This window comes from Lepeophtheirus salmonis, chromosome 6, assembly GCF_016086655.4.
Source record: "Lepeophtheirus salmonis chromosome 6, UVic_Lsal_1.4, whole genome shotgun sequence".
Lineage (NCBI taxonomy): Eukaryota > Metazoa > Arthropoda > Copepoda > Siphonostomatoida > Caligidae > Lepeophtheirus > Lepeophtheirus salmonis.
In genome coordinates, this window is record NC_052136.2 from 35,877,035 (window position 1) to 35,895,267 (window position 18,233).

General features: G+C 29.6%; 1 protein-coding gene across 4 annotated transcripts in view; it reads left to right on the top strand.

Moving 5' to 3' along the window:
• ema (C-type lectin domain containing ema) overlaps positions 1-18,233 on the top strand; it is a 234,140-nt gene that overhangs the window by 80,029 nt on the left and 135,878 nt on the right. For all 4 annotated transcript variants that reach the window (XM_040713885.2, XM_071889271.1, XM_040713886.2 and 1 more), the window contains one exon: positions 12,378-12,607. In XM_040713885.2, coding sequence (XP_040569819.1) covers positions 12,378-12,607 — 230 coding nt within the window. The remainder of the gene's footprint in view (positions 1-12,377; positions 12,608-18,233) is intronic.

Below are 18,233 nucleotides of genomic sequence, written 5' to 3' on the forward strand. Positions count from 1 at the left end.
TCTTGGTCACTTGAACAAACCAGGCCCAGGATCTTCTGTATGTATACCTTTGACATCTTGTTCCAAAGCTCCATAATACTGCCCATCAATTTTTCCACATTGAGGTTAGATGTCTTCTAAACTCCAGCCGCCAAAATGTTTCACTCATTATACTCTTGGTCAAGTGAGGATGAGATTGAGCATTGAGTGCATACATAATTTCCCTCAAGTTAATTGGCATTCAACCTCTGCAAGACAGTTTAACTCTAAAATAATTGTATCGGCATTAATATTTGCCTTGTATTTGAAGAAATTTTGAAGGATCTTCTTGTCATTTGAAGCTACTACGTCCTGACGAATGAGAATTGAACTCGGTATTAGAAAATAACGGTTTCTTTATTATAGTACCTTGCATACTTTTCACTTTTTATACGGCTTGAATATGGTTGCCATGGAGTTGCAGAAAATATGACCATAGACGAGTGTAAGATTTTTTGAAGTTAACAAACAGTGTTTTTTTTTATTTATTTTCTAAAGCTGTTATCCTTATTATTTAATTTTTGTAGAGAGCAGATCTAAGTATAAAGTAACTACTAATGAGTATGATAACGTGAAGAATTTGATAGGAAGTTAAAAGTGTAAACTCCTGTAGGAATCAGAGTAGACTTAATAATCGACAACGGGGTAATTCATGTCCATGACTTCTCAAAATACAGAATGGGGTTTTTGTTTATTTCATTCCTTTTAAAGCTGCTGGTAACTGATGTAGTTCAATTTCATGATGGCTTAGCTCATCTTTCTCCCAACATTCTTCAAATTCTCAGAATGACTAATCTTGGCTCTAGTCAAAATCCATTGAATTAAATCTGACCCATGAAGAAATAATCGTGGGAGGAGGGAGATTTATCTGTTCCTCACGAATAGTTGCGTTTTATGATTATAGTTATTAACTTACATATGTAGATATATTTAAGATGATCCTCTTTCCTTTATTGCTAGGAAAATATCCTAAATGATTCCTTTGAACCACTCATCTGGAACCCCATTGACTCCAAAATGGTCATAATAAAAAAAATAATGTTACTCGAGTTTTTATATTTAAGCAAATAGATTGTCTTCTTCATCTTTTGGTAGAGATAAAAAGAACTGTCATTTGTAAAGAAACAAATAAATAAAATAGATAGAGAAGAACCATATAATGTTTTCATCCTTACAAAGAAAACAAAGGACAATATCTGACCGAATTAGATACTTGAAATTTACACACTCAAAGGATTTAAAATTCTAGAGATTTGAAGTGACTTCCGTATAAAAACATACATTGTTTTACGTTGATGAAAAAAAATGTCATCAGAGCGGGAAATAAGTCTCCGCATTAATTCGTTTGGATCACACTCCAACGTGTACTTCAAGGTATATTGGATTCTTTAAAAGACTCACTATAACGTGAAAAGAAGTAAAAATTTGATGGTAACTTTGAAAGGAAAAAAACAAAACAAAAAACTATTAGTTATGCGAAATTCTCAAAAACCTCAATAATGGAAACACAAATAAGTATCTGCCAAATAAGAATAAGTATCTGGAGTATTTTACATTGCAGTTATTTAAAAGTTGCAAAACTTGGTAGTACCTCCTTGGTAATTTTGGAGAGGCCTATCCTTATAAACAGCATGGAACAGAACCCATCTCCATCATTGCAAAGGACACTTTCTACAACATGTTTTTATCACTTCTGATAATTCGTTTACTAACGTATGTAACGGTAAGGACGGTATTTTTTCTTGTCTTATAGGAGTCAATTTTTCTTTTGTGTGTACAATAATAAATAAATGCTCAACATATATTATGTTAATTTCAGATTGGTCTTCACCACATTTTTGTATAACAAATTTTAATCGTAACTTTTATTTTTGACAAAAAATTTAGTTTTAAACATTAAAAAAAAAAAAAAAAGCTTTTTACTGACCACGGATATCGTTGTTGAATCTCTTTATTTAAAAAGAACTAGCAAAAAAAAACGTATATAAATACTTATGCTACACTAAGAAGTGGATAAAGTATATATAAGAAGAAAAATCTACGACTCAACTGAGTAAAAAAAAGGGGAGGGGGAATGGACGTCGACAGACTTCCATGTAGATATCTAGAATTCCATGACTAATGTAAGTAATGTATAGTAAGAATATACTAAATAAGAAATCAAGGTCCATGAAGGGATATACTATCCATCTATATACATACTTTGAGTTATTAAGTTAATAAATGTAGTTTCAGTCGCTACATATGTTTTTAGTTAGCGTTGGATTCGAGTTGTAACTATTGAGTATGAGTTTTTGAGCATTAAGTCTAGGCCAGTTCGTCGAGTATCGACGTCAGGCAAAGAAGTAATTTTTTTTCATTGAATAGGGAAAATCCAAGTTCAACAATATTTGACTACTTCAATAGGGCACTCAACCATAAGTCAAATCATGTAGGTAACTCCTTGGGATCGGATTGAACCCATAGGTGGAGTTCTAAGGCCCATCCCCTGACTCTCCCTGACTGTATTGCATAGTCTATATACTAGGTTTGAAAATACACCTACAATTTTGTGATGATGCTGCTGTCCAATGGTGTTTTTTTTTCTTCGCTGGCAATCAAATTTGGTTGGGATTGATGGAGGCCGACCTTGGGACTTGCAACAAGGCTCAGCACCTTGTCATGTCTGACAAGTATCTGAAAATAAATATGCTTTCCTACTCCCAGCAGTCCAGATCTTAATCCGATGTATTATTTTGTCTGGAGCTACGTTAAATCTGCAACAAATTGATCACATTGTGCCATCAATGACTCTCTGTTTACCTCCGTCAAGAAAACAATGCCCAACATGCCAAGGAATTACCTCTTTAACACCTGTTCCTCCTTCCAGACCCGGGTCCAGATCTTGATTGATGCTGAAGGCGGACACATTGAATGAGCTCTTTTTCAACAAAGTAAATCTCCTGAAAAATATGACGTGAGTGACATTTTTGAAAAATTCGCCGATTTGATTTTTAAGACCCTGTAAATACAAACTGGGACCCTAGAATCCTATAATTATAGACCATATTTTTGTGAAATTAACAGAAATAAGAACCATGCACCAATTAGACTATAAAAAACTTTCTCCCGAAGTAAGTTCAACCAAAATTATATGGAGTTACTTTATAAAAATATAGAAACAACTGGAGATGAGATTAATAGATGTATACTCAAATATTTAGAGTTTTAATCATTTGAGATCCAATGTAGTCGAGTTTTCATAATAATATTTTGGATGTTGAAATGGTCAATTTTCGTAAAGTTGAGTTGGTTTTTATTTTGTTTGAGTATGTAATAGTTGAATCCAATACCATTTTGAACATTCTTCTATAAATGATTACTTTATATCGCTACTCTCTAATACTGTACGTCTTTTTGATACATAGTTACTGTTCCAGAACACAGCAAAAAGTATATTTGAGTTGTGTAGATGCCTGATTTTGAACAACAAACAAACATTTATAATATTTATTTAACATTGTGTTCCTTTCTCCTATCACTTCAAAGACAACTATATATATGTTCTAAAATATAAAAAAATACCTCTGCGCTTCGTTAAAAGTTCCATAAAGTTTCTAAATACCCATATATGCCTCTGAAATTTTGAAAGAAAAATAAAACAAATTTATTTAATATCACAGTAATTTATTTTACTTTTTAATATGGTTTACATGGAAACAAAGAAACGATATTAAACCAAATTAAATGTGAGCCATACTTTTTTTGTAATATACAAGAGCATATGTTAAGCACTCGACTAAATATAATTTTTAGTTTCGGGCCAAATAAACCCTTTCTACTTAATTACTTTTTCTTATTAATGCTCATTTAATCAAATTTTACTGTACTTTTTGTATTTTTTTTTAACACATTTATCAAGTATTTATACTGTGATGTATTTGTCCCAATATTATCAAAATCTGTGGAACCTAATATTGGTATTGCAGCTAAGTAAGTAGAATACAAATACAAAATTTTAGCAAATTTGGTGTACGTTTACCTCTTGCATAATTGAAATTTATAAACGACGAAAATCTAGAATCAAGGAAATTAGTATCACAAAAAAAGTTATGGAACACGTTAATCTTTTTTCGTCATAGAAATATTTTATTTTTTGACATGTTTTAAAAATAATTTACAAAAAAAAAACACGTTTTGCTTCATACTTGTTTAGAAACTGCAATCCTGTAGGAGGTAAACGTTAACCAAATATTTCAAAATTTTGTATTTGTGTTTTACTTATGTAGTTGAAGTACCAAAACTAAGCTCCGCTGATTCTGATAAGGATTTATCATTTTTGGGGCAAATGTATTTTAATTGCTCTTGTCTAACTAACAAAATGATTCCTTCCACAGGGACATATGCCTTTGTATTTGAAAATTTTGATATAATCAAAAAGTTGATCATATCTAAGCAAAATAAGTTAAGAGATGTTTTAAAATATTTCTTAGACGAAGTAATGTGACCATCATTAAATACAATTTCAAGGGTCCATGATGGTGATCGTCATACGAAGTTGAAATTATGCATTGTACAACTTCACTCATAATTAATCATGATGCAATCTGGGAAATGAATTGATAAATAGTACATCAATCCAAAATTATCCAAAAAATACATTTCGAATATTGAAAATTCTTGCTACGGTATTTTCATAGAAGTTGGAGAGCCTTCACCAATATCGAATTATTTTTGTACGAAATTCATTTTTTATCCTACTTTATAAATAATTTCCTTTATTATCCGTTGTCCAACTATGTGTATATTTGTTTTTGACATACCACATAATATTAATTTCTATTACTTTAGTCACCGGCAGTAAAATTTAGGACTGATACTTGCTTAATTCCATTTGGAGGTCAGTACAGTAGTTTTGATCGATTGCGTATTGGAATTATTTCGTTGGGCTACAATATGTTTTTTTCAAAATGAAAAATACAGATTATTTCTGTATGTATCACTTGAGGAAAGGGACTTTATTGAAGATTTTTTAATTCAACAATACAACTTTAAGATTCAGCAACATAACTTTAAAATTGAAAAATATTAATCCCTTTACAAATAGAGAATATCATTAAAAAAAAGTCATTTTCCAATTGCCATATATGTAAAAAAAAACAAAAAAAAAACGCCCTTTGAATACTCAAACTTTTTCATCAAAATAAAAAATAAGATCTGGGATTTAGTAGCCTACAGCAAATATGGAACACCATAGTAAATTAAAAATTTAGAAAAAGTTGACATTTTGTGATTTTCGACCATTTTATATGACCTTAAAGCTATAAGTTATTAACTTATACTTTTACTTTAAGAATAAATGGGCCTTAATGATCACGACATTATGATTGGTTTATATGGGATAAAGGAAACAGGCCAGGCCAATATTCTCAAGTCCATGAGGGCCCATGCAAGAGATTTTGGGGTTTCACAGTAGACGGTCCAGTGAGCTATCAAAAAAGTGGATGAAAAGAGCCTTGTTAGGGTGGAGAGACAACTTTTGATAGCAGCAATGAAAGAAATCCATCTTTAGTGTTGCAAGATTCTTTTGACACTTTTGCCCCCCTATAGCCATGATGCCCCCCACTACACCTGCAGTGTTTTTCATCCAAACACCGATGACCTCAAAGCCACTGCCGCCAACACTGGGACGCCACGACAGGATACATTTTTTCGTAGTGGGTGCTAGGCCTTCCGCCGCCTTCTGGAAGCCATCATGCATATAGGGCGGCTACATTAATGATTAACAGAGCTCATTCACATAGTAGTAAATTTGATGAAATTCTATTGTTAATTAACAAATTAAATGTTGTTGAAGTTTAATATTTAAAGTGCTCCGATTTTAATGTACCAATCGGTAGTTTATATACATATTATATCCCTATGATGGTCAAATTAGTTTTTTCTTGTAGTTTATTATATATATTTTCCCTTAAAAATGTACTAAAATCGTAAAATGGCCCACTAAGTTAACGTGTGATTAGAATATTTTCTGATTTAAAAAAATTAGATTCCTGGTCCATTTCTGTCAATTTTTTGGATTGAAATTAAAAAAAATATCTGACTGAAGGTTCTTCCTGATATATAGATACATAAATTATTATTAATCTTCTCTGTATAACATCTTTAAAATGGGACATTAGTGTTGTTTATTTATTAGTAGTTTGTATACATATTTTTCTATTACTACAACTTAGTAAATTGTTGACATCTTGTGTATATTGAAATTTTTTGAGTTTGCTCTTGTACTATTATATTTGTAAATTTAAAAAAAACAAAAAAAAACACGTGGTTTTAGAACATATTTGATGAGGCGAAATAAGTTTGCAACACTGGAAGGTGATAATTATGGAACTTTCATATATATTTTTTTCTTTTTAATTATTTATTGATTATTTTAGTTATGGGACTATTCATTGGAATCAGAGACTGGGATGTTTTTTAAGTAATCGGCATAAGGGAAATACGGTCAAATTTCCGATTCCCTTAGTCCGGTTCTTATGTATTACTGTTATTGAACTATTTATTACTTTTCTAAGTTTCCTTCAAGATACAAGAAACGTCTTTATGAATTGAACATATTTATTTTTGATATATACTTTTTACTACAACCAGGTAAAAAAAAATTATGGAAATTTAATTGATTCTCACAAATATATCCGTCAATATAAGAGCTAATAAAAACAACAACTTTTGAGTCCAATGGTCAAATGACTGTATTGTGTTCATCTAGTTCCGAGTCCTTAATCAAGTAAACAACTGCTAGGAATTTTAAAAATACATATATATTTTTCAATGGAATTATATTTGTATTCAAAAAAGAAGTTTAAATTTTTGGACGGTTATTAAATATTCTGAATTGTTCATGAGAACCACTGTTTTTTCTACTTAGTATTGCAAATTTTACTAAAATACATTTTATCTACTTCCATCTCATTTTTTCCTACTGAGATATCCCATGGTCATGTCCTGACTACATCTCCTCCGCTCTTCTGAATACCATAACCCAAGTTGTGAAACGAAGACCACATTATCAATATTTGCCGAAATATAGTTGGCTACGCAACAACTTTTTTTGCCCGCTATGGGTATACTTGAATATGACTTTATAACTAGCTATGTGATCTCCATGAGTTCGCTGAGTTTTAACTGAAATAAGAAGGTGCATCCTTTGAAGGAATGAAAAAGCTGCATAATTCATGAGGGACAATGATTGTCATCCTTAGAATAATAAAAAGCAACATCTTGGAGGGGGAAAATATGCCAGTAGCTAACAGGTGCGTTTCATCATATTGTATTATAGCTTTGGTCTTTCCTAATGCATTAGTTTGAATTCAGTCTAATACAACAGAAGATGTTTGCTACCTTGAATCCATCTTTGAATCAATTGTACAAATAATTTGTCGGAGGATGATTGTCCTATATCTATGTATGTATTTATGTAATGAATATATTGCTCACATTTATCTAAATTGTAGTACATACCTATTTGAAGCAAATCCCGATAGTTTTTCTAATCTACATACATAATTTCATACATATATTTACATTAGACTGTCCCGGTTTTGAAATAACATCTTTCCCCCTCCCCAAAAACCTTTTTCACTGGGAACTTTATAAAAACTGAATTTGGTCCATTTCAACGCCTTTCAAATCATTTTGGTCGAGGGAGAGGAGATTTTTATTTTTCGGATCGAAATCTGTTATATCAAAGATCATGTTCCTTTTTTTTTTATTTAGCAACCATCACAAATTCAATTTGCTTTAAATTTTGCTCGAGTATGTTTGATCCTAAAAACTACAACACTGCAAATCATCATTGATAATTTTGTATGCCCTTGAATTTCTTTAAAACAAGGTGCTCAATATTTTTAGCTGATAATGCAAATACTACTAAAAAAATAAATAAAAAGTCTCTTGACTCAAAGTATCATATTTGGAACGAGGCACTCTGCGTCAAAAGAAAACTTTTAATAACTTTATTTTTGTTAATAGCTATCTATTTTTAAAAAAATCAAAAAGTGAAAATGAATTTTTGGCTTCTTGCCGTTTTTTAAGAGATTTGCGACGCTACAAAGGCTTAAAAATTGACAAATTTTAGATAAAAATATCATTATTTCAAACTAAAATGGCATTAAAGGCCTCAAGCTTTCTCGCTTTCAGTCTTATTATTCTCGCCAGCTGAGTAAGAGGGACAGTCTAATATACATATACTCATAGATATATAATGCTCATTCTATTTGCAACTCAATATTAATGTATGGGTTTTCTATGTAAATAGAGAGTCCGTGGAATTAACTTTGTTCAATGTGAGCTGCGCGCACATATATCATGTTGATATCGTTCACTTTGTTGATGATGGGGAGGGGGGTGATCAGTATCTTCATTAACATGATACTACATACATACATCATATAAGAAATGGAAATAATTGGCATGACTACCCGAAAATGCATCATCATAAGGGGGGAAATTCCCTCATTTTTCATTTATTTTTCTTTCTATCTTGGAAAAGTAGTAATTTTAAATGCGTGTTCCATCCATATAATTGATCAGGTCGAGATACGACAGTAAAGTTCGAACCGTTAATATAAAATAAATAAAAAGGCGGCAAAATTTCCTTGAGACAAAATTACCTAGAACTTGAAAAATAACCTAGAAGCATGTATTTCTCTATAGGAGTACGATCACTTTTAGTTTTTTTTTTTACTTCAATGAAGATAATATTTACCTCAAGCACCAGAAGATAGCGTATTTTTTATATATTTATATGAACTTTGTATATCCATAAATACAAGGGAAGGACAAACTCTTTTTTTTAAATTTATTTTCCAATAAGTGTCAGGTTACTTTTTCATACGAAATACATTGATATATATAAATACCTATAATCTATGCGTTCCTAGGTATCAAGTAGATAAATTATAATATGCTTCATGTACATTTTCACATACAAATGCTGAAAATCGGTAAGAAAAAAAAATTAGTTGTTTATTTAGTTTGGCACCTTAGAACCGACTAATTTTATGTGATAGTTTTTCCATTGTGGGTATTAGTTATAAATTTGAGAATTTTCGAAATAAATTATTTAGATTAATAAAGCAAAGTGTATTTGTCAGTTTGTCTGTCTAAAAATAACTAACATAATTTCATTGCTCATCGTGTCATTTTTGAAAACGAACAATAAAATGGAAATATGTATACAAAAAGAACTGCATATTGTGTACCCTAATGTATATAATACACATATGCAGTATATGTTAGGTGTTGCTATGTAAAAATCAATGAAATTTAGCAGGCGTTCAGGTCAACTCATATTTTATACACGTTATACTGAATAGAGCTGTATAAAATATGATTTAAGGTTGTTTTTTTTACTTGCACTTATCATTATTATTTCATTCTTGAGGAGAGAACATCTAAGTATTGAGTAATTATGCGTGAATGTGCTCATAAAAAACGTAGAGTAATACTAATTTAATTATCTATGGAGAGTGTTGAGGCCTCCTTTACATAAAAGGTAAATTCTAAAGTACAAAGGAAGAAAAAGTCATTTAATTATATATGAACACAGTTTGTCAAAAAAGAATGGCTGTAAAAATAATCAGTCATTCGATCCAACTTTTTTTTAAAAATAAACACTCGAAAATATTTTTGCCTTAAAAAAAGGGTCATTTGATAAAAATTTTTTTTTGCTTTCTGACGAAGTGAGAATATTATTTAAAAAAAGGAAAGAAAAATGCATATTTATTTTTTTCTAGGTACTGCTCATCCAAGCCTATACTAAGCCTCCATATTATATCAATTTTGGTTAAAAAAATTTCTTTGGAACTTATTATACTATGAAAATATAATTCAAAGAATGAATATGATGATCCTTAAATGAATAATGTTTTTCATCAGCGGATAACAAGACTATTAGTTATTTCTTCAATTAGTACATAATGACAATGTACATAAAGATCCTTCTTCTAGTTAACATGGATGAAATTAAATGAGTTTTGTTATTTATTTGATGAGTAAGAGACTCATAATAATTTCATTAATTAATGTTCCTTGTTTAATAGGAGAAAAAAATAACTATAATTAATAATTATAATCTTTTTCCCCAGTGCCTCTACAAATCATATTAATTTATTCTTTTTTTTTTTAAATTAATCATAATTTTGTTCACAATTAATATATATCTAACATATATGCATAATATATGTTTGTATATATGACCAAATCAGATTTCTATTCAAAAAGTTTTATATACGTGCGTCCTAGAATCTCGATACAAAGAGTTGTATTGTTGTTACTTTTAAAAATAAAATACAAACCCAAAAATGACATGGTCAAACTGACAGTTCAAAGACACTTTGCTAAAAAAAAGAAAGTATATTTGATGATGACTCATATTGCAAACCTAGTTAATTATGATTCCCATTCTTGTTGTTTCAATTTTAAAAGATAAAATATTTTTGATTTCCCACGTGTTGCCATCATTAATTGTTGATTCGTTAATAATACTATACAAAAAAAATAATTCTACATTTATTATTGTTATTTCACTTGTTTACTCAACTTTTCGGATACAAGAGCATATTTTAAGCACTTTAGAAAAATATAATCCATGCAAAAAAAACCTCTACCCCCAAAATTACTTTTTCACCCATGAATTTGTATTTTTTAGTCTATTTTCAAAGTAATAATAAGAAACTTGCAGATATCGTCATCATTAAATCCTTTTTATGCTTCAAGCAATAGTTTAATAACATTTTAAGTTTATAAAGTACAGTTTTAAGGTCATATAAAAGGTCTAAGGTCACAAAAAGGTCAACTTCTTTACTAAAAATATTTTCCCCTGTGTATAGGGTATCCAATTTTTTAGGGTGATCTGTTGATCCGATCTTCTGCTGTATTTTCTTGAAATAGTTATGTTTGTTCGGTTTCAGTCTTCAAATGGCGTTTTTTGACCTATATTTTAAAATTACTTTTTTAAACGACATTCTCTATTTGTAAAGGGATTCAGAAGTTTGAATTTTAAAATTATGTTGTTGAATTAATTAAGCGTCCATATAGTCTTTTCCTCAATTGATACATAAATAAATAATCCATATTTTTCATTTTGGAGAAAAACACATTGTAGCCCAATGTGATACTTCAATCAGATGACTTAATCTGTAAAATAAACTAATCTATTTTGTAGAGATTATGGTGAATTTAAGATCGTTCTAAAATATATCTATCCACTATATTAAATTTTCTGTATGAAGGTTTTGATCTCTAAAATGATGTACAAGACTGTTTTGACCCTTTTTCTGTTACGTGTTGAGATTATCAAAGTTATTTTGAATTTGATGGATTTAGGAAAGGTTCTGACACTTTTAGTTTTTAAAAAGAAAATCATTTTTCTGTGAAAATTATCACAAAACATAATAACATGGGGATATATTGACAAGTAAATGTTATAGATGTTTTAGCTATAGAAGTACTTGTTAGATTCAGTTTTTATTATTGAAAAATAACAATTATCTGGTTTGAATGTAATCCTTTACAAGATTTGAAGTTTTAATAATCGGCCAACAAATGATTGAAATATAAATATATTTGTACTTCGCTTCTTATAAATCTCATTTTAGTTGCATTTTCCACGCTTTGAAATTTTCAACTCAACATCAGACCACATAAATATAGCAATGGACTTTGCTTTATACATTTTTTATAATAGTCAATGGCTCATAGAACATTACCCCAGAGAGGATGGATTAAGAAAAACATAATATTAGATCGTACATTCTTCCATTGACTTTGTGTTTTATTTTTGGGAAAATATATTTAATTTTGCTACCTTTAAAAACCAACCCTACCTCTGGGGGTAAATAAATATTAATTATATCTTCTAAAAAATGACTAATTTTCTTGAAACTTTTGGATGTTTTGATGTGGAATGACCCAATAACTGCCCAATTTATTTTCTTATATCAAAAATACTTACAACCCAATATTTCATGGACATATTTCGATCAATTAAAGGTATTGTGCCACTAAGATTTACTATAATTAATTTCTTTCATTTGGTTTATGAGACATAATTTGTCTCTTAATAAGTTAAGACTTTTCAAATATAATTCATCAGTGCACATAACTTTTGCTACTTTAAGTGCGATAAGCTGTGCCTCCAAAGGATTATAATTCGTTAATAGAAATGTACTATAACTTCATAATCCTGAATATATTTTGAGATAAATCATTCTAGCTTGTTTTTGTGCTGACGGACTTTCAAATACATATAATTATGTTGTACGTATGTACATCTTCTATTTATTTATAATTAATGAGCTCACTCTTGATTTCAGCACACCAATGATTTTCCTCTCTACACAGAGGCCATCAAGTTTTTCAATCATTCTGAGAGCATGGTACGCATTGCCGTTCGAACCCTCACTCTAAATGTCTACAAAGTGGATGAAATATCCATGCGGAACTTTGTCATTGATAAAACTGCATCTCCTTACTTCTCTAATCTCGTCTGGTTTATTGGAAATCATATTCTAGAAGTGGATGCCTGCATACGGAATGACTCTGAGTAAGTTGGATAACTATAATATTTAAAACCTGAGATTTGCCTCATTGAATATCATATTGTTTGAGTTAGAAATAGAAGAGGTTCTTGCCAAGTAATATATTAACCTATTTCGTAGTATGTATTTTTTATATGCTTATTGTATCATTACTTTAGGAATAAGCATAAATAAAACACACATATTCATAATTAAAAGTGGAATCCATTAAATATTACCTCAATGCATATTAATTTACGCCTTATCTTTGTGGGCTATGAAATAATTAACTATTTCCGAGTAATCTTTGACCAAAACAATTTGAATTTTATTTAGTTTTATATTGTGTTAACTTCACAATACGCAACTACAAACACTATTCAACAGTAAAAACGTCCCAATATCAAAATAGAATGAATTTAGTTTAACTCCTTGGTTCCAAATATGGCCTTATTTTTTTCTTTATCAACCTCAGATTTTTCAGAAAAAGGTCATATACTTCTTGAAATCTTCATCATTTTTTAACATTGAAAGCGTTTTTGGGTGTTAAAGATAAATGATATGATTATATTTCTAAATCTAATGTTGAAAGATTTGAAAACCATTTGTATCATGTTTATCATGTTTAATTTGTTAATCCTTGTTAAATAATAAGATTGATGTTGTTTTCTTAAGAGGCTCATAGTTCCTAGAAGAATATATCAAATAATGTTGAAATATTTTTCATTTGATGGCTAAATGTCTGAAATTTAGTTAAAAAAGACATTTTTGTAACTAGAGGATCTAACTCCACTAGACAGACAAAAAACAAAAAAATATTTGCAACTAAAGGATCTAACTCCATTAGAAAGACAAAAAACAAAATAAAAAAAATATTTGTAAGCTTTCTTCAAATCAAATATCTATGCAGAAAAATCCTCAAAATTTTTAAAATGTGATTGACTGCTTCATTTACTTAGAGTTTTTTTTTTAGATATTCAAACAAATTTGTCAAATCAATTAGATGTTCCGTATCTATACTGAAAAGACTCTGGAGAACTATTTGATGATGATAAATATATTAAAAAAATATGTTTCATAAAGATCCACAGTTGAAAATATATAAATATGGATTTGTTAAAAAAGTTAATTATTATGCAGCTAATTTCTGAAGGGACAAATTTTATGATGTTTTCGGATCAAAGCTGCGATTGATTAATTCACCAATTAACTTGATATAGAACAGTTTCCTCATTTTGGGATTTTATAAACGTTGAATTGATATAATTTATTGTTCAACTAAAGTGATTGTTTGTAGCTCACTTTCATTTAATAAAGGAATAACCATTTCCTTATTAAATAAGTATACCCTTCATGTTTATGCTGCATAGTTACAAGTTGCAATTAGGTGTGCCAAAATACATAATGATCTCACAACAGCATGATAAGACATGCCACTGACCTTAATGTGACTGAGAGCACAATCAGAAAAGCTGACCATTATTTCAGGGTGCGGGTCACCAATATTGTACTTATGTAATCATGACGATAGGATTCTTTCTTCACTTAGTTGTAGAGAAAAATTTAGATAAGTCTTCACATAAAAACTGGAACCGAATTTGATTGTGTATCAAATAATATGGGAGTGCCAGCTGAATTATTATTCTTTTTGATCATAGAACATTCATTTATGAGCAAACTTTAAAAAGCTTAGATCTATATAAAAGAAGAGATATTTGCCTACATTTAATCATCAAATTTTTTTTTTTTGACCATCATTAGTTCTTTATTCCTAATTAAAGACAGACACAAAACTATAGATAATAGTATTAGAGTATATTAGTATTAAATAATGAATAGTCAAAAATAAACGTCTAAGTCCGATAATCAACTGACTAAACATTACACCAAGGATGTTGTAAAACTACAATCCCATCTCACACCCAAAATATCAGACACAAAAGGATTGAAGGTACTATAGAGAAGTTTGAATTGCATTCGACAAGTGAAACAAGCTCGTTCGTTCTCAGTCCCTTTTTGAATTCATAGGGTTCTTGCCTATGCATTATATTGCTATATTTATAATGGTTTATTTAACTTCAATTCCTAGTAAAGACTTGAAAACACAAAGATATTACGTAAACAAAAAATAAATCTTTATTTAGAGGCTTTTGATATTATTAATGTAATAACAATTCAATATGCCAATAATATTTAGGGAAAAATAACTATAAATAAAAACTCTTTATACGTACAGCCATAACGTGAATATTTTTGTGCTTACTGGACCATTTAGAAGTATAATTTTCTTCATAATATAAAAACTGCATTTACCTACTTAGTGGTGCATATTATAATTATGCAAGTATGCGTCTTCATGATGCAAAAAGAGAGATTAAAAAATATGGGTTTTTGTTACTTTATTTTCCCAACATATTAGTTTCTGTTTCTTTTAACAGAATCCATCCATTTGTCTTGTTCATCTACGTACAACATATTATTTTAGGTATAAATGATGCAGTCCTTAAAGATTTAGGTCTACAATATATAAATAGATACTTGCATTTAGATCCATAACTTTCTAGGTATACCCATTGTAATGGCTTTTCATCTTATTTATAAACTTATTAGAGATGCTATATAATGCAAACCTGCATTAAGCGGTCAGGCAACGGAAACTGAAAAAGTGACCTCTCAACACATGTTAGGCTTGTGTTGATCCTTATTTATTCTGTCCAGTCAAGTCTTCCTATCGGTCCTTGGATTTTCCCCTACAAATGTGAATAATGATTTATTCAGACTTATTCACATGAGAGATATAGTGTACGAAGTAAAATTGTGGATCTTTTGATAAGGAACAAATAGGGTCGACTTTAGCAACCGATGATGTCTCAGCTTTGCTAAAGACAGTTTGTTAGCCCAATGAAGACATTGAAAGTGTGGTTGAAGACGACAGAGAACAAGAAGATGGTGATGACGAAGAATTTACTATGACTACATATAGTCCCAAGTTCAAGTTGGAATCCGGAGTCGGTCTAAAAGTTCAAGTCAGACTATGGATTCGGTCTTAAAATTCAAGTCGGACTCGGACTTGCTCTGAAATTTAAGAGAGTCCACAGCCCTGCTTCTAAGGTGTATTGTCTTTTCCGGATTTCCATGTTTCAGAGGTAGGAATGAGGAAATTTATACGTTATTTCCTAATATGTAACAACAAAAGTGTGAGGTTGTTATTCTTAACAAAATTTGCTAAATATAGTATTTCTAGATTTTTTTAGTGTATTTTTATTTGCTTTGGAATATTTGATGAATTAATGGATCTTTCCGAAATTGTAATTGCTTTGACCATAATTCCTGTTTCTTTTTATTTCCCTTATTTTTTTGCAAAAATTCTTCTTCATTTATATACCAAAGGTGCCCTGAACTTTTTATTTGTTGCATCTTAAATGTATATTTTCAAACTTTGCAGTAATTCTAGATCATGGAGGGAAGAAGACATAAAATCTGGATACTTAACTCTGATATATATTTTCACATTAAAAATATAAATATCAATAATTCATCTGGCTTTATGGGTATTGAGTTAGAATTGATTACGAAATATCTTGAGAATATACAATTTTTAGTTAATCCAAAAAGCATGGTGTTAAAACATTTTTTTTGCAAATTTTGTTTAGGACCTAAAAATAGGTTATCATATTTGAAAACTTTTGTCTTATCAACGCAGAAGAAAAAACAGCTACATAGTAAAAATTATTTACTGGATTACGATAAATTTTAATTTTTTTAAAATGTCTTATCATATAATTTAAAACCACTATTGTTAATTTTCTACTATTTTATGCTAATACTATTATGTACTAGTTCTGAAAAATGGGCATAAAAATTCATTTCTCTACATGGCTATAGTTGACGCAATAGAGTTGACAAAATCAAAACTTTAAAAAAAAAATAATTTTGTGCCTTGTTGGTAAAATTTACAAAAGTATTTGATCATTTTTGAACACATCAAATATTGAAGAAATACTTTTTTATTGGTATAATAATTTATAAATTTTCTAAACGTGGTTAAAAACAATCAGTAAGAATTGGCTGAAATTATTGTCAGAAATGGTGATCTTTTCTAATTTTACTCTAATAAAAAATGTGAGACCAAATTTAGGTAAGCTATCTTCCAAGTTTTTTCAAGTAACTATCACTTATCCGGAGTGATGGTTTTATGGACGATGGTAATGAAGGGTATTTTGTAGAGTAATTTTATATAATATATAATTTTGAAGGAAAATAATCATCAGATACATAATAGCCTATAGGCGTCGAGGCGCCTACAATTTTTATAATTATCTATGAGATGCCTTTATCTAAGGAATTGACTGGTTGCCTTTCAATACTAGTGTGTACAGTAGTAAGTCGTATAAAGCCTGGACAGCTATTAGGTCAAGATTGAATGAGTTTATCTATAAAACTTTTACTCCAAGGTCTTTTGGGGTACCTCTTAGCTACATTTTATATACGTGCTATATATATATATATACTAAAAAAGAGCATGTTGATGACAAAGTAAAAAATATTTGGTTGTCATGTCATCTTGTTCTACATAGTATGTAAACATGCATATTTATCTCTAAATGATTGATAAAATCAAAATAAAGAATTGCTTCATTCGTCAGAATATTAGAAATATTTTTTATTGATTTTTTTTTTTTTTTTGTATACTGTTGCAACAAGTAGGTAGCTATAATTGAGACTGAAAACTCGGGCCATATCCTCTATAATTGTAAATAGCCGTAAGAAGACCTAAACTCCGGTTTTGACTAGATTTAGTCCCATCTTGACCCCAACAAATGGTAGATCCTGTATTTAAAAAAAAAACCCTGTCGAGTCGTACATAAGTATGCAGGTTTCCAAGGGTAGTCACGATTAATAAGACAACCTCAAGTATATGCCTAGTCAATGATCCTTAACACGAGTCAATTTGACAAAGGAACACTAATTAAAATATTATTTTCTCGGTTCTAACTACAAGAACCAAAATATCTTCAATCTTTGGTTCCGTTACTAAAAACTCTAGTTCTCTCCCAGGTTCCTGTTTTTATCACAAGTTATCGCATACTCGAATTAAGGTATTTTCAGAAATTAATCTCCTTTTTAAATCCAGAATATCTATATTACTATGATACTTTTTTAAATTACATAACTTATACAAAATCATTAAAGAAAATTATTTTCTGGTGCATTATCCTTAAAGTAGAATTTTTTACTCATTTTACTTTTTATTTCGTTAAGTTTCTACTAAGCCATTCACCGAAACATGACATATATTAAAAAGGTTTGGGTTGTCACTCTAGAGGTAACATATTCATAAAATCAAATTAAAACTTTAATTCAAATTGAATCATAGTTATTTTATATAATAAATTTAGTAGAGTTTGATCCCCTGATACATAATCAGTATGGTTATAGCTTTTCTCTAGTAGTTTCTGATTCTTTAGTTATTTTTCACTATTTTTAAGACTCAAAGCTTTTTCAAACGCTTTGTGTTGAAGATAGATATACATTATATGAATATATTTCAAAACTTAATGCTGAAAGATTCCATAACCCTTTATATATCCTTTTATGTTTGATATATGAACAATTTTGCCATTTTCGACGAAAATTCCTGGACTTTTACTT